The sequence below is a fragment of the Protomyctophum parallelum genome, assembly GCF_964188405.1.
Source record: "Protomyctophum parallelum genome assembly, chromosome: 8".
In the NCBI taxonomy this organism is placed as follows: domain Eukaryota; kingdom Metazoa; phylum Chordata; class Actinopteri; order Myctophiformes; family Myctophidae; genus Protomyctophum; species Protomyctophum parallelum.
The window spans coordinates 7,778,525-7,796,241 of record NC_139703.1 but is presented as its reverse complement, the minus strand read 5'-3'; the positions used below and the strand labels follow the sequence as shown (position 1 = coordinate 7,796,241).

At 41.5% G+C, this 17,717-nt stretch overlaps 1 protein-coding gene and 1 long non-coding RNA gene across 4 annotated transcripts; both read left to right on the top strand.

Moving 5' to 3' along the window:
* Positions 1 to 204: 204 nt before the first annotated feature.
* On the top strand, positions 205 to 3,373 carry LOC310862483. Of its 2 annotated transcripts, XR_014569573.1 has the most exons (6): positions 205 to 259; positions 918 to 1,061; positions 1,350 to 1,452; positions 2,442 to 2,482; positions 2,677 to 2,762; positions 3,046 to 3,373. It is a non-coding gene; the product is annotated as an uncharacterized lncRNA (long non-coding RNA). The 2 variants fall into 2 exon arrangements; XR_014569574.1 differs by lacking the exons at positions 205 to 259; positions 918 to 1,061; positions 1,350 to 1,452 and adding an exon at positions 1,661 to 2,004 and having other exon boundaries at positions 2,102 to 2,482.
* Positions 3,374 to 6,352: 2,979 nt separating this feature from the next.
* nop56 (NOP56 ribonucleoprotein homolog) lies at positions 6,353 to 14,031 on the top strand. Of its 2 annotated transcripts, XR_014569645.1 has the most exons (13): positions 6,353 to 6,442; positions 7,329 to 7,418; positions 7,990 to 8,104; positions 8,676 to 8,840; positions 9,298 to 9,496; positions 10,038 to 10,225; positions 10,486 to 10,637; positions 11,440 to 11,540; positions 11,865 to 12,013; positions 12,234 to 12,355; positions 12,614 to 12,736; positions 12,975 to 13,731; positions 13,842 to 14,031. XR_014569645.1 is itself a non-coding variant. In XM_083771303.1 (12 exons), the coding sequence occupies exons 1-12, from the start codon at positions 6,440 to 6,442 to the stop codon at positions 13,200 to 13,202; spliced, it is 1,635 nt and encodes a 544-aa protein (XP_083627429.1). In that variant the 5' UTR covers positions 6,353 to 6,439; the 3' UTR covers positions 13,203 to 14,031. The 2 variants fall into 2 exon arrangements, 1 of the variants encoding a protein (XP_083627429.1); XM_083771303.1 differs by having other exon boundaries at positions 12,975 to 14,031.
* The last annotated feature ends 3,686 nt before the right edge of the window (positions 14,032 to 17,717 follow it).

Sequence of the window (17,717 nt, the reverse complement as noted above, 5' to 3'; positions counted from 1 at the left end):
ATTTTGTTCTAGGCCAAGCAAGGTAAGGTATCCTATAAAGTTCAATGGCTGAGACTGGCTGCCTTCGAGTCTGTCCACGCAGGAGGCTGCCCTGGAGAACTTCAACGCCATCTCTGAAGGTGAGTTTTCTTTAATTGAGCCAGCCGTGCTCATTGATGTAATGATGTCACTAGAATCTATCCCATGAATGACTCTGCTGACACAGGTCGGGTGTGTCCATCCAGACTGTTGGTTGGGGTGGTGTCAGAGATCCTTAGAGGTGAGGAATTTGCAGTCTGAGACTGAGACGTGGTTAGAGGGCCACTGTCTGTATACTTAAAGTATATCTATCTCTACTTTGACTTTTCTACAGGACCAATGAATGACGATAAACCTATTCTTAGGGACCACTATGCTGACCACTATAGCACTATATCAGCTGTAGATCAGAGGTCCTGTAAAAAGCTATAGCTGAACAAAAGAAGGCGTGTGAAAGTGTATGATTATGTTTTCGGCAAATTATCATTTTTTCAAACCTTTTCCTCGCCTGACAGACTTCTTACAGGCTAACTGCAGTGATCAGATAGGCCTACAGGTATGATTCTTCAATGAAACATTGAGCAATTTACAATTACGTACAATTATATCATTGCAAATGTGAAGCATTCTAGAAAGTTGCATAGAAGTTATGACACCAAAAGTGTTACCTATTTTTATAATCAATCATATTTGTAGATACTATTTGATGGACATTGGACAACTAGATAAAGTGCCCCTCGGGGCACAGGTCTCTCTCTACCAGGGCAGGTCAGGTTGTGGCCTCCTGGTGGGGCTATAATAGGCCAATATGAAAAATTTCTCTTTTTACGCCTTGGATGGCAATTGGATGATTTGATGCATTTTGTTCCAAACGTGTTTTGCAAAAATTGTTGTTCCAGGAGATCAACCTGCCAAAGGCTGGTAAGACGATAGCCATGCTGGGTGTCACAGATCTGCCAAAATTGGAGCAGCTCTTCAGGAAGATTTGGGTCGGGTGTGTCCATCCAGACTGTTGGTTGGGGTGGTGTCAGAGATCCTTAGAGGTGAGGAATTTGCAGTCTGAGACTGAGATGTGGTTAGAGGGCCACTGTTTGTATACTTTGCTTCCTTCAGGATTAATAAAGTATACGGTATCTATCTCTACTTTGACTTTTCTCACAGGACCAATGATGATAAACCTATTCTTAGGGACCACTATGCTGACCAAGTACCTGTATCAGTAGATCAGAGGTCCTGTAAATAGCTATAGCTGAACAACAGAAGTCACGTGAAGGTGTATATATGTTTATGCTTTCAGCAAGTGATTGCATTTCCCCCACTGATTCTCTCAGGGCCCGTTTCATCATGAAGGGTAAAAAGAAAGACAGCCTGGAGCTACAGGAGTACCTCCACTCCAAGATGAGCCAGTACAGTTGGCGCCCAATTGGAGACGTGGTTAGTCTCCTCTCCACCTTCTGTACTACTGTCTACTTGGAATTAGGGACCATTATGCTGAAGAATAGTTTTACTGAGGTCCTCTAAAATAGTTCTTGTTATGTTTGTTTGTTGAGTGGTGAAACCACTCCTACAACCAGCAATGTCCGTGTACACCTATGTATGTGGTCATGTATGTGGTCATGAGCACGATTATGACTATAGGGTACCAGTAGGGGACACCAGAAACAGAGAGTGCTGCAATGTTGCCTGCTAATGAGAGAGAGAGTGTGTGATTTCTTTTCAACGTATTGAATTTAAGAAAAGAAGGTCTCCGGCTCTCCGCAGGACATCACATTATTGCCTTGAATGCAACAAAAACTAAAAATATCTCCATGAATTCAAGGCTTCATGGGGTGTGTATTTGATACAAAATAAGTCATGTTTTTGGGTGAACTACTCCCTTGAGGATATTTTTCTTCTTCTAAAAGTTGTTCCAGGAGACCAACCTGCCAAAGGCTGGCTAGATGATAGTCATGCTGGGTGTCACGGATCTGGAGCAGGAAGAGTTGGGTGTGTCCTAGCTCTGGTCCATAGCCTTCTACTGCTTCTACGATTCTGCCCTGCGCAGTAAGTCTAATGCAAAATTAGAGCTATGGACCAGTGCTAGGTGTGTCCATCCAGACTGTTGGGGTGGTGTTATGGTGTCAGAGATCCTTAGAGGTGAGGAATTTTCAGTCTGAGACTGAGACGTGGTTAGAGGGCCACTGTATGTATACTTTGTTTCCTTCGGGATTAATAATGTATATATCTATCTCTACTTTGCACATTACTTTTCCCACAGGACCAATGATGTTAAAGCTATATTCTTAGGGACCACTATGCTGAATAAGCCAGTAGATGAGCTGAGGTCATGTAAATAGCTATAGCTGAACAAAATAAGGCACGTGAAAGTGAATGATTTTGTTTTTGGCAGATTATCATTTTTTCAAACCTTTTCCTTGTCCTAGACTTCTTACAGGCTAACTTCAGTGATCAGCTAGGCCTACAGGTAAGATTCTTCAATGAAACATTGAGCAATTTACAAAATACATTATCATTGCAAATGTGAAGCATTCTAGAAAGTTGCATATAAATGATGACACCTGGTTACTTACCAGAAGCTTTTTTATAATCATATTTGTAGAAACTATTTGATGGACAATTATGACATAATTCCTCATTCCTCACTCTCTTCCAAAATAGGTGTTACGTGTTGTTTGAGCATGTGACAACAGGGACAGTAGGGTACACTGTTGGCCCTGGAGGATATGGTCTTTTCTCTTCCTCAGGTATAAATGTATAGTCTCCTCCATTCTCATTGCTTGATGATGACGTGTTGGGTCGGGTATGGGACATGAATGTTTTAAGGACCAATAATGATAAACCTCTTCTTAGGGACCACTAACTATGCTGACAAAGAAACACGGGTTGTGTTGTGGTGTCCTGATGGTCCTCTAAAGTAAATAGCTTTAGCAGTTTAGCTGAACAACAGAAGTCATGTGAAGGTGTATAGGCCTATATTATTATGCTTTCGGCAAGTGATTGCATTTTCCCCCCTACTGATTCTCTCAGGGCCTGTGTCATCATGAAGGGTGAAAAGAAAGACAGCCTGGAGCTACAGGAGTACCTCCACTCCAAGATGAGCCAGTAGGCTACAGGTGGCGCCCAATTGGAGACATGTCTCCTCTCCCCTCTCTCTGAGGAGGCACGTCTGAAGCCTGTCCTGGACAGGGTATCCGGACGTAATAACATATCCTGGCTAAACCTCATATATATCCTAGAGATATAGACGACTTGTGTTAAATAGATGCTAATGGTCCATCACAGATGGACCACAGAACATCTGAGCACATCACTATTCTTTAGTTTCTCTCTGCCAGATTTGTCTGGTTTCCAGGCTTTTTTTTATTTTTTTACCTGTCAATAATGAATGGATTAAAAATAATTTTGAATTATGGTTGAAATGTATGAATAAATTAAATAAATAAATAAATAACATAATGAAGCTTTCACAAGTGTGTGCTAGCTGGAGGATTGATTATTAGTACTACGTGTCAGGCTACTGTTGTTGTTGGGTGGTATGTCCAAAACCATTCCTCTTTTTATTATTTTTAAACTTTTTAAAAACTATTTGAAAATATTGAAAATAGCACCCAATCTACAAGCTCAACAAGTCACAACACAACGATTGCTGCCTGCCTGACAGCAACGTCTTGTTTTTCATGATATTTGATTTGAACACACAATGTGCCTGTTATTGATGCTGCTTAGAACTAAAATCACACCAGTGTGAACTGAGCGGTGCAACTATACTTTTATTGTGATAATTACTGCACTGTACTCTGTACTGTATAGGCCTACTGTACTGTACGGTACAATACAGTTTTATTGTTATTGTTGCTGACTTTGGCCACTCACAGTGCCACTGTATAGCTGTTCATACCCCAAACAGACATACATAGACACACGAAACAAGGGACATACACAGCCAGTCATTGGAGCGGTGTGCAGCGCTCAAATAGAAGACTGAAATAAATGGAAGTGAGGATAACGTAATAGCATTTGACATCGTTTAGGGCCTGAACTTTAGGCTCATATGTAGATTAGGCCTACAGGCCAAAATTTGGCCCATGAAGAAGCATCGTATAAATAAGGTTGTCTAAAATGTGAGTACTTTTTTCCACCATGCACTGCACTGGGTTTGAGACGTCTGAGAACCGCCGCTTTATATTACTACAGAGGAGTTGAAACTGACCGAGAGACTTGACGTTGTACGGCCAGTAGGTGACGCTGTTGCCCAATAGCACCCAGCTGCAGTCTCGCAGACGGGCCGTGCTCCGTGAGGAGACCGTGCTCCGTGAGGGCGGTGATCCGTGAGGGGAGGGACCGGAAGTGCACTTTAATAATACCAATTGGTATTGTGTTTTATATCATTTTAATCGTTGATTAGTCACCTTTACAACGGGGTACAGCTTGTCAGGACCACGCGTCCGTGGAATGAGCAACATTGCTAAACGTAAACTTAACTTTGGTCCATGATTTCTCCACCTTAATATATATATATATATATATATATATATATATATATATATATATATATATATATATAAATTATTATATTTGGGCAACCACACTAATAATAATATATAGTATTAGGGCTGTCAAACTTAAAAATGTATTAGTCATGATCAATGATGTCCAAAATATATGCCATCTTTTTCTGTAGACTATATTGTTGTGGGAATAGAAAGATAAATAACAGTAGACCATCTTGCCAATCAGACTATACCAGTAAGACGCCCTGAGGGCGAGAAGTGAGGTCACATGCACACATCTGCCTGGGTGACGGCAGACTGCTGGGCGAGCGCTGGTGCTTTGGCATGGGGGGGTCAGATCAACATATGGAATTAATTCTGTACTGGCCATGGAGCGTGTCTTGAGTGTACAGGGTTTGATGAGGTCAGATCAACATATGGAATGTCAGAACAGGTCAGCTCCATATATGGAGATCTAAGGGGCAGTGGGGGCAGTGTCTTGAGTGTACAGGGTTTGATGAGGGCCCAGGTAGGGCCGGGCCTTCATTTTTGGGCCTGAGAACTCTACTAATAACTTTGGGGCGGGCCCGTCTAGAGTTTGAATGGACAGGTATCAGTCAAAAGGGAAACATCGAAGAGGAAGGACGGGTGGGGAAGGATCAACATATGGAATGTCAGAACAGGTCAGCTCCATATATGGAGATCTAAGGGTTTGAGGTCAGATGAAGAGTTGCTGGCTGGCTCAGCTCCATATATGGAGATCTAGGTTATGATCCAGTCTTTTCCATGTATGGCTATCCAGGGTTTGATGAGGTCAGTGTCGTGATCTTATATCATATATGGAGACGGCCATATATGGTGGCGTGACGTGTCACGAGGCGTGATGTCATGAGGCGTGACCATATATGGAGGCGTGACATGACACACTTACTGACTGACGGGAAATGCAGGTTTTCATAGTAAACAGTGGCCTACAGTCGCAACAACACATTCTTATATCAGTATCATGGTCAGCATCATGCATCAGTTTCCAAATGTGTGCTTTTAGCAGGTGTGATAAGCCCTACTGTATAGTCTCCATTCCGACATGCTGCCACTCCGACATTGACTTCTAATTGTCGGAATGGTGGTATGCTCCATATTTGTAAACATCCCACCATTCCGACAGAAAAAAGTCCCACCATTCCTACAGGGACCCGCGGCCGAAAAAGTCCCACCATTCCGACAGATCACTTTCACAACTATTTTTTTTTTTGCATATGGTCCTGTGTCTGTGGTCTATGGTCTGGACATGGTGTGTGTGGGACAGGGGTACGGGGTTATAGCAACTTATTACATTACTTAAAATGCCTTGATATCATATGTCATATTCGACCATATAGGCCTAGCCTATTATTGCATATCATTTTATTATTGTTAGATTTGCATTTCTTCAAATATGCACACTTATACCACCAACTAATAAGCTTTCAATTAAACTATTACCTACAACAAACTACATCAAACTTTTCCAAACCGAGCACGTAATTATGATTAAGCACAGCTGGTACTATATACACCCGGCATTTAAGCGCGCACCAGCAAGTGCGTGTCGTGCACGCGCATTATGTTGCGCGTGCGTGCGTGCATGTGCGCTTGTGCACGTGCAAGCCGGAAAAAAAGCACTTCCGGTCCCTCCCCTCACAGATCACCGCCCTCACGGAGCACGGTCCCCTCACGGAGCACGGCCCGTCTGCGAGGCTGCAGCTGGGTGCCTGTTGCTTGGAACTTGGGTCGAGTCTCGCGGTGACAGCGCGAGGCATCGCGGGACTTGCTGTCACGTGACAAAGCGTGTAAAAGGTTATCGTCAGTCTTTTCTCAGCGGAACTGCAGCGGAGTGGACGCACGAGCCGAGAGCTGCTGCTGCGTGGCGCAGCAAGAATTCGATCACCATGGTAAGATTACATTACCGCGCTCATATAGGCATCCAGAATCCAAATGTAACCCATTGGAACTATAATAATACTTTAAATAGCATTTCAAGAATATCCTCGCGTGAATTAATAATCCTAAATGGCAGTTACAGCGGAGGATGTTTAGGTAGGTTGTTGACTTGGAAGGCCTGACTATCCTGATGTTAGCTTTAGCTCGCACTTAGCCGCCCTAACATCAACTCAGTGCTGACGTAGTACACTCAGTGTCTGGACAATTATTACTAATTTGATTATTAACATGGGAACTATACTTAAGCGTTGACGAGAAGGCTATATAATTATATAAAAGCCCTGGATTGGCGCATGCATGAAAGTGAGCTGTTAGCATTTAGCTACGGACGCAGCCAGCGCACACACGTGGTCGCCTCAAGAGGGCAACGTGGTTCACGAACAACTTTTTACATCAACGGACAAACTTTTTAATTTAACTTAGCCTATAATGACTTGTAACAACCGCATCGTTTTGTGAATCCGCGTGTATAAAGTTGTACATGAATTATGCGAAGTTGGCAAAAATTGTTCCCACGTGTTATCTGTCCACCTGGTACAAGAATCATGAAGATTGTAAAAACGGATCTTGTTTTTTAATACTTGTAGAAACAATTATTTCAAACGTGTGCCTCCATTACGATTCACAAAACTATTGCATAAAAATTAATATATCGATATTGGCCAGGCTCAATGATGTAATGATGTCAAATATAATCTGTCAATCCCCTGAATGACTGTGCTGATAGCATCCTATATTCTGAACATCATGAGCTAACCTCGACACATTTAAACTAAGAGTAAAGAATTTAAATTATTTCAGCTATTTTTATCATTGTGTGTTTCCTTTTCCCCGCAGGTGGTGCTAAACGTCTTGTTTGAGCATGCTGCAGGGTATGCACTGTTTGCTGTTAAGGAAGTGGAGGAGATAGGCATGCTTCTCCCTCAGGTATGTCACGTGGCTATAGTCTCCATTACAATGCGTTGGCCATGCTCATGATGTAATGATGTCAATATAATCTGTCAATCCCCTGAATGACTGTGCTGACAACATCCATTATATCTGAACATCATGAGCTGACCTGGACATGTATAAAGACATTGATTTGAATTTTCAGTTTTAGTTGTAAGACTGTTGCCTTTCTATTAACAAGTAGTTAATTTTTTTTAGCAGACTATAAATAAATAAATAAAACATTGACACTTTGTGTAGGAAAAAATATCTATCCTATATAAGCAAGTTATTGGTTTGAAACTTTGCGTTCTGTTTATTTTCAGTTAAGTATGTGTGTGGCATCATCATAGCCAGAAGTTGTGTGGGAATGCCTAGTCCACTGAATTACAAAACATCTTCATGGCATTAAACATCGTTTAACTCACTTTGCCACTCACTTTATGCATGTGCATACCCTCTATTGCCTAGCACACTGACAAATTGATCCATTTAAACATAATTTATAAGATGAAGCTACATTTTATTTAGCTTTATACTTTACCTTGGGTGACATTATTTTCTCTAGGTGGAGGAAAGTGTTCTGAGTATCGGGAAGTTCAACGGCATGGTGAGCCTGGCAGCTTTCTTCCCGTTCAAGTCTGCCCAGGCTGCCCTGGAGAACATCAATGCCATTTCTGAAGGTACGTTTTCCTGAAGTGAGCAGCCCAGCCATGCTCTGTCTGATGTAATGTCAAACGTGTGCCTCCATTACGATTCACAAAACTATTGCATAAAAATTAATATATCGATATTGGCCAGGCTCAATGATGTAATGATGTCAAATATAATCTGTCAATCCCCTGAATGACTGTGCTGACAGCATCCTATATTCTGAACATCATGAGCTAACCTGGACATTTATAACTCGTTAAGACCAGAAAAGTAATTGGTGTAACCATCAAATTGAAAATGGAATATATTCAAGCTCGGTACACGTGCCGCACTAGTGTGTGGCCATTTTTCGGACATATAAATCTTTAACTAATATCCTTGGTTCTGGGGCGTCCTTGCAAACAGATATTTTGAGATGGGCGTCTGGCCAAATGCATGTAATTTTGGGACTCCTTATTACTAATTCTAGCAACAGTGACAGAACTTGGACGTTGCAGAATTGGCCTCAGGTCTTAATGGGTTATGGACTTTTTAAAATTTGCTTCACCTCAGCCAATCACATTGATTATAATGAACACTATTGTCGTCCCGTCCATGCAGGCGTGGTTCATGCTGACTTGAAGTTGTTCCTGGAGACCAACCTGCCAACGACCATCAAGAAGAAGGCCATGCTGGGTGTCTCCGATGCCAAGATTGGAGCAGCTCTTCAGGAGGAGTTGGGTCTGTCCATTCAGACGGGTGGGGTGGTGAACGAGATCCTTAGAGGTGAGGCGAAATCATTTCGGCACTATAGCGCCGAAACAGCGGTAAAATAGGAGTATGATTCGGCCCTTAAAGTACAGAATGAAAGCAAACATGCCAAGACTTTAATATATTGATGTTAATTGTGTTTAGTTTTAGTGCATTATTTATGAAGTGATTTCATGGACAAAGTTTGGTTGGCTAAACATGTAGATTAATAACATGCCACTAACTGGAAGGTAGTATGTTCCTTTATACACACTGCATGGCTGAAGCGGTAAACCTTTCAGCATTGTGTGATCGGTTACGTGCCCGTAGTGATTTGAAATGGCCGGGGCTGTTGTGATGTGATCATTTGACCCTGACACCTCCTGATGGTTCATACTGAAAGTCTGAACAGCCAGCGTGAAGTGAACACACTGGTCCCTGCCACATTGTATCATGTGACTAACTATGATCTGTCTGTTGGTCTTCTCCTCAGGAGTGCGTCTGCACTTTCACTCCCTCGTGAAGGGGCTGACGGGCGATGCTGCCTCCAAGGCCCAGTTGGGTCTGGGCCACAGCTACTCGAGAGCCAAGGTCAAGTTTAACGTCAACAGAGCTGACAACATGATCATCCAATCCATCGCTCTGTTGGACCAGCTGGATAAGGACATCAACACCTTTGCCATGCGTGTCCGGTAAGGGGCTGGGCATCCACAAGACCCAATGGGTTTGGACTTTACATTCTCAAAAGTTGAAATTGTATTTAATGGGTTTTGTTATGGCTGTACATCCGTTCCACCAATGGGATGTTGCAGTGCTGTGATTGCACATGTAGTGTGCATTTGCTGGCCTTGAAATTGAACAAATCAGCTGTTGTCTGGCAGGGCCCATTAGGACAGACAGGTTTTTTTTTTAACTTTTAAACATATGGTGTGGATGTCCTGCAACTCCATGGTAGTGCAGCCATGACATTAAATTAAAACAGTTTAGAGCCATGTTAAAAGTGATGTGAAGCCCTTTTAAAGCCCATCATGGACTGTTGAGTGTCCTTGGTGACTAACACAGGGGGTAGATTGAGCTCTCCCATAAACCTGTGGTGATGGCACAAATCCACACTGCGGATCCTGTCGGGAGAGACAATCCACACTTGATTGTTTTACAGAATGTCTAGCTATATGCCAATGTATTGCCAGATTATGTCCCTAATTTGCTACCCTCTTCACCCCTTTACTCCAGTGAATGGTACGGTTACCACTTCCCAGAGCTGATCAAGATCGTAACGGACAACTCTATGTACTGCCGCATGGCCCGGCTGATTAGCAACAGGAAGGAGTTATCGGAGGCGAGCCTGCCGGCGCTGGAGGAGGTGGTGATGGATGCCGCCAAGGCCCAGGCCATCCTGGATGCTTCCCGCAGCTCCATGGGTAAGCAACGATTACATTAAAATGTTTAAGCCATGTGATCTGAAGCCCCTTTTATGCCCATCATGGACTGATAAGCGTCCTTGGTGTCTAACACAGGGGGGTAGATTATGCGCTCTCATAAACCTGTGGTGATGGCACAAAACCACACTGCGGATCCTGTCGGGAGTGACAGCCCACACTTACTGGCAAGATGCATTATTTATAACTCGAAGGTTTTCAGTGTTTATAATTAAGACATGATCCCCACCCCTTTCCTCCAGGTATGGACATTTCCCCAATTGACCTGATCAACATAGAACGGTTCTCTGTACGTGTGGTGTCTCTGGCTGAGTACCGCGTGGAGCTACAGCAGTACCTCCGCTCAAAGATGAGCCAGGTGGCACCCAACCTGGCGGCCCTAATCGGTGACGTGGTTAGTACAAGTCTATTGTGGCTATAGTCTCCATTACAATGCGTTGACTTGACGTAGAAGTGGGTTAATGTTATGGACATTAATTCATGATTCTGCTAAAGGGGCGAAGTGATTTTGTGTGGCAGTGTTCGGGTATAATCTTTCCAGATTCTTACCTCATTTTGAAGTCTTTCTTCACTATTCTAAAAGGGAGATTTAAAACAAGTTTTAAATCATAGGCCATGCTCATGATGTAATGATGTCAATATAATCTGTCAATCCCCTGAATGACTGTGCTGACAGCATCCATTATATCTGAACATCATGAGCTGACCTGGACATACTATAAAGTCATAGATTTGAATTTTCAGTTTTAAGACTGTTGCCATTCTATTAACAAGTGGTTAATTTATTTAGCAGACTATAAAAAAACATTGCCACTTTGTGTGTAGGAAAAAATATCTAACCTATATAAGCAAGTTATTGGTTCGAAAGTTTGGGTTCTGTTTATTTTCGGTTAATGGAGGGTATGTGCGTGGCATCATACCCAGAAGTTGTTTGGGAACGCCTAGTCTCACTGAATTACAAAAAACACTGACGGAACATGCATCCAAATAAAACAAATCTGATTGTGTTAAACATTGTTTAACTCACTTTGCCACTCACTTTATGAATGCGCGTACCCTTTATTGGTTAGTACAAGTCTGTTGTAGTTTGTACAGTCTGAAAGTGGGTCCTTAAATGGCTTTAGCTGAACAGGAGGCTTTCACAAACCTTGATGCTTTCACAAACTGATTTTAAACCCTCTTTATTTGCCCCACAGGTAGGAGCTCGCCTGATCTCCCATGCTGGCAGCCTGACGAATCTGGCCAAATACCCGGCCTCCACTGTGCAGATCCTGGGAGCAGAAAAGGCCCTGTTCAGGTACTGGGGCACCCCCTCCCTGCTGGGGCATATGGTGGCTACAGTGATGGCAGGGCTGGGCCGGAGCAGAGCAGGGTGACTGGAGCAGGCCCACTTTGTAAAGCCTCCTCTGGAGTGATCCCTCTCACATACACCCCTCCCTTAGTCTGAGCAGCCACTTAACAGCACTGAGGTAGAGAGACTTAGCTTGCAGTTTGTAGTCAGAGATTCTTTGAGCAATGAGTCTTCAAAAGCCACTGCTTTTATATATTTTTATTGGCAACTCCAGGTGTATAGTACATTTTGTGTTCATTGTTTGAAAGACAAAGTGACATTTCCCCACAGAGCTCTGAAGACTAAAGGCAACACCCCCAAATACGGCCTCATCTTCCACTCCACCTTCATCGGCCGTGCTGCTGCCAAGAACAAGGGCCGCATCTCGAGATACCTGGCAAATAAGTGCACCATCGCCTCACGGATAGACTGTTTCTCTGGTAAGCGGCAGCTATCAATCTGTAGCCAGTGTCCTCCATCATTGGCCATTTAACCTTGTGGCATGATTTGCAATGATGTTCAATATTTTTCGTCAACAGTATACATCCTTCGGGGTGATGGTGACAAGTTATTTGACTGAGCAAAGCCAATTTGTTCTGCAGAGTGACTGTCTTCTGCTCGTTCTGTGCAGTCAGCTGATTGTTGCATTTATTTTGACAGAGGTCCCCTCAAGCGTGTTTGGGGACAAACTACGTGACCAGGTCGAGGAGCGTTTGTCTTTCTATGAGACGGGTGAAGTTCCACGCAAAAACGTTGACGTCATGAAGGATGCTATGAAAGAGGTGCGTTCAGTTGTATGTATTGTGGGTGTGTTTTGGTTAATGAGGCTACTTTGTGGGGTTGGGTTTGTGCAGACTTGTCTCACGGTTACCATTGTTTTTTTTTTTTTAATGTTTACTTTGCTGTGAGTGATGACAAACACTTGCCCGACTTGTTTGTGGGGGCAAACTGATTTAATGAGCCTGACACAGCACAATACAGTGCACACTGGCATTCTCTGGTTATTATGAGTGTAACGGGGTCTCTCTCTTCATCAACAGGCTAGCGACGTCACAGCAGAGATCAAGCGAAAGCTGGAAAAGAAAGAAAAGAAACGCAAGAAGCGTGAGCAGAAGTCAAAAGAACTCGAGGAAGGAGGTGCCGAAACAAACGGCCAAGCAGAGGTTTGTTTAATGCTTTGGCAATATTGGACTACCTGCATGTTTTCACTAAGATGTGACTACTCTATGGTCATTTTCTCAGTCTACAACATGCTAGATCATGCTGACTCCGAACCATTGGCCGGTCCCATCCAGTGGACTGGACCACTGAAGTGATTCAGACATCAACTATTCATAGCAGGACTTGGTGTTCAATCGATGATGAAATGTGTTCCCTAACGCTCTTGTTTACTGTGGCCAGGATGTGGTTGAGAACGGGGACACGGAATCCAAGAAGATAAAGAAGTCAGCAGAGGAGGAGGAGGAGGCCCCTACTCAGGAGAACGGAGGAGACGAGACCCCGGCCAAGAAAAAGAAGAAGCGAAAGGCGGATGACATGGCGGCTGAGCCAGCAGAGGAGGTCCCAGAGACCCCGGTGTCTGAGAAAAAGAAAAAGAAGAAGAAGAAAAAGGACAGTGATGACGAATAGAGAATTCGGAGAGAGACTGAAACCTGAGCTACTGTACAGTTTTGTTTTTATATATATTACGTGCTTTAAAGGGGGAATACCACAATTTTCAACATTGACTGATGTCTTTTAATATACGGTACCTATATCTAGAATTTCGGGTCATGTGATCAGTGACATCACAAAGATGTACGGTACTTTGCAAGCCAAAGAGTACATCTTTGTCATATAGAACACTTTAATTACAGATGTGACTACATTTTATGTCATTAATACTTTATATTAATGACATATTCAATGTTGAAAATGACTGGTATGCCCCTAAGTTACAATCCATCAGTTATGTTCGTTCTGACTGAAGTGTCAATGCAACAATGAAAATTACAGTAAAGATGGTTGGCACATTTGAAATCTGATCAAATAACTTTACCATTGTCAACCAGTAGGTGTCGTCATATTTCCACCTTGCACCACTTGAGGTGTACTTCTAGTTACACTGAATTGATATACTCTGCAGTACTGATGACCTGTTGGTTAAAATAAGGACCAGGTTGTGTAAGTGGATGCCACAATACTGATGACCTGTTGGTTAAAATAAGGACCGGATTGTGTAAGTGGATGCCACAATACTGATGACCTGTTGGTTAAAATAAGGACCAGATTGTGTAAGTGAATACTTTTTGTTTTTTAAAGAAACCTCAATGCACTTTATGCTGAAGTGTTCAGCCCTGTGCCTTGATGTGTTCTTCTCCCCTTAGTCATGTAAATAAATGTCAGTATGTAGTACTCAAATTGACTTTTCATTTTCAATGTAATTATCTAAACTTGATTAAAAGTAAGGCTTTTGGAACATGATTGTTTACTTGTCAACATCTTTATACTGTGATATATCTGACTTAATCTATCTGTATAGGGTGGGATTGTCACATCTCTTCTCTTGATGTGAGTTTTTGAACAAGGTTTATTCAGACAACAATGTAGGGGGAATGGTTGGTTGGGTATAAACCCTCAATGTCACTGGGAGGCTAACGGGCTGAAAGTTTAATGGAATAGCTTACATTAATTTAATGTGGGCTTGGGTGTACAAGGGAATAAACGAGATGGTTCAGGACTGGATTAACTAATTTACTTAATTTGTAATAAACATCTCGGCGCGAGTTTTTCGTCGCGCTATCTCAAAAAAAAGGACAAACTTGCGCGAGGAAAAAAAGGACAAACACATATAAATACGCATTTAAATGTGTATTTAAATGCATATTTATATGTTTGTTCAGGTCTAGTGTAACCAAATGGACCATTTGGTCCATTTCTGTAAGTCTGAGTGTAACACATGTAATCAAATGGACCCTTACAGGTCCAACACTGGTTATCGAAGCGTACACACACGCACATGTAACCAAATGGATCCTTACAGATTCAACACTGTTTTTTGTTAATCATCGGATGAAATGGAGGTCGGCAAGAAAAAGTTAAAAAAATCAAAGCAAATACCGGTGATTCGAAAATGTTATTTTTGTGCTTTTGTGTTTCTCTTCTTTATATATTACTACTATTACTGTTGAAATGTTAAATTTACATTTCAATGAAAGGACCTGTAAATGAACACAAAAACTAAGGCACTGGTGTCGTACTTCTGGTTTACCGGAACAGGGTTCAACTCCCTGCGGTGCCCTGCTCAATGTGTTGTATTTACATGGTTCATTGGTCCATGGTCTCAGAGGTCATTGTTGAGGATTTAAAAAAAGGTGAAAATCGCGGAAAAGCGAAAGGCTATAGTCCATGGTCACGGACCTCATACTGGTCAAGGTCGGGTGAAGGTAATTTATACTGGTCAAGGTCATTTATACTTGTCAAGGTCATTAGTCCATGGTCTCGGAGGGCATACAATAGTATGTTGTTTTTTACTATTTATACTGGTGAAGGTAATTTATACTGGTCAAGGTCATTTATACTTGTCAAGGTAATTTATACTGGTCGAGGTCATTTATACTTGTCAAGGTCCTTTATACTGGTCAATGTATTTTACTTGTCTTATGAAGGTCATTTATACTGCTCAAGGTCATTGATATTGTTCAAGGTCATTGAGAGGCGCGCTATAGTGCACGATTCTTCATCATTGTTGAGGATTTGAAAAAAGGTGAAAATCAAGGAAAAGCAAAAGGCTATAGTCCATGGTCACAGTAAGCTGAATAATAAAAAGTGTGAATGGAGTTTCTAGGTGAAAGTGATTTTTGACGTGCCAATGTCTGCCATTGAGCCCCATTGTAAATTTGAAAGCACTATATTTCTAAAACTATGAAACATTTCAAAGATTCCTTTTCAGGCAAACATGTCCACCGTAAGATGAACCTAAGTAGGCTAGAATGGGGTTGCTAGGTGTAAGTATGTAGGACTAGTAACATGCCAAATTCTGTGCTATTGCCATAGAGAATGCATTGGGCGTTTAAGTTAAATAACTCATAAACTACAAAACATAAAAATAAAAAAAAGTTCCAGCATGTGTCTCCACAGTAAGCTGAATAATAAAAAGTGTGAATGGAGTTTCTAGGTGAAAGTGACTTTTGACGTGCCTATAGAGCTGTCATAGAGCCCCATGTTAAATTTCTCAAATTTGACAGCACTATATTTCTAAAACTATGAAACATTTCAAAGATTCCTTTTCAGGCAAACATGTCCACCGTAAGATGAACCTAAGTAGGCTAGAATGGGGTTGCTAGGTGTAAGTATGTAGGACTAGTAACATGCCAAATTCTGTGCTATTGCCATAGAGAATGCATTGGGCGTTTAAGTTAAATAACTCATAAACTACAAAACATAAAAATAAAAAAAAGTTCCAGCATGTGTCTCCACAGTAAGCTGAATAATAAAAAGTGTGAATGGAGTTTCTAGGTGAAAGTGACTTTTGACGTGCCTATAGAGCTGCCATTGAGCCCCATGTTAAATGTCTCAAATTTGAAAGCACTATATTTCTAAAACTATGAAACATTTCAAAGATTCCTTTTCAGGCAAACATGTCCACCGTAAGATGAACCTAAGTAGGCTAGAATGGGGTTGCTAGGTGTAAGTATGTAGGACTAGTAGCATGCAAAAGTTTGTGCTATTGCCATAGAGAATGCATTGGGCGTTTAAGTTAAATAACTCATAAACTACAAAACATAAAAATAAAAAAAAGTTCCAGCATGTGTCTCCACAGTAAGCTGAATAATAAAAAGTGTGAATGGAGTTTCTAGGTGAAAGTGACTTTTGACGTGCCTATAGAGCTGTCATAGAGCCCCATGTTAAATTTCTCAAATTTGACAGCACTATATTTCTAAAACTATGAAACATTTCAAAGATTCCTTTTCAGGCAAACATGTCCACCGTAAGATGAACCTAAGTAGGCTAGAATGGGGTTGCTAGGTGTAAGTATGTAGGACTAGTAACATGCCAAATTCTGTGCTATTGCCATAGAGAATGCATTGGGCGTTTAAGTTAAATAACTCATAAACTACAAAACATAAAAATAAAAAAAAGTTCCAGCATGTGTCTCCACAGTAAGCTGAATAATAAAAAGTGTGAATGGAGTTTCTAGGTGAAAGTGACTTTTGACGTGGCTATAGAGCTGCCATTGAGCCCCATGTTAAATGTCTCAAATTTGAAAGCACTATATTTCTAAAACTATGAAACATTTCAAAGATTCCTTTTCAGGCAAACATGTCCACCGTAAGATGAACCTAAGTAGGCTAGAATGGGGTTGCTAGGTGTAAGTATGTAGGACTAGTAGCATGCAAAAGTTTGTGCTATTGCCATAGAGAATGCATTGGGCGTTTAAGTTAAATAACTCATAAACTACAAAACATAAAAAAAAAAAAAGTTCCAGCATGTGTCTCCACAGTAAGCTGAATAATAAAAAGTGTGAATGGAGTTTCTAGGTGAAAGTGACTTTTGACGTGCCTATAGAGCTGCCATTGAGCCCCATGTTAAATGTCTCAAATTTGAAAGCACTATATTTCTAAAACTATGAAACATTTCAAAGATTCCTTTTCAGGCAAACATGTCCACCGTAAGATGAACCTAAGTAGGCTAGAATGGGGTTGCTAGGTGTAAGTATGTAGGACTAGTAGCATGCCAAATTTTGTGCTATTGCCATAGAGATTGCATTGGGCGTTTAAGTTAAATAACTCATAAACTACAAAACATAAAAATAAAAAAAAGTTCCAGCATGTGTCTCCACAGTAAGCTGAATAATAAAAAGTGTGAATGGAGTTTCTAGGTGAAAGTGACTTTTGACGTGCCTATAGAGCTGCCATTGAGCCCCATGTTAAATGTCTCAAATTTGAAAGCACTATATTTCTAAAACTATGAAACATTTCAAAGATTCCTTTTCAGGCAAACATGTCCACCGTAAGATGAACCTAAGTAGGCTAGAATGGGGTTGCTAGGTGTAAGTATGTAGGACTAGTAGCATGCCAAATTTTGTGCTATTGCCATAGAGATTGCATTGGGCGTTTAAGTTAAATAACTCATAAACTACAAAACATAAAAATAAAAAAAAGT

Bases quoted from the DNA above. Each gene is read 5' to 3' on its own strand.
- nop56 (XM_083771303.1), top strand. The intron at 7,419-7,989 runs GTATGTCACGTG...TATTTTCTCTAG, and splicing joins TAGGCATGCTTCTCCCTCAG to GTGGAGGAAAGTGTTCTGAG. The intron at 12,014-12,233 runs GTAAGCGGCAGC...TTATTTTGACAG, and splicing joins ACGGATAGACTGTTTCTCTG to AGGTCCCCTCAAGCGTGTTT.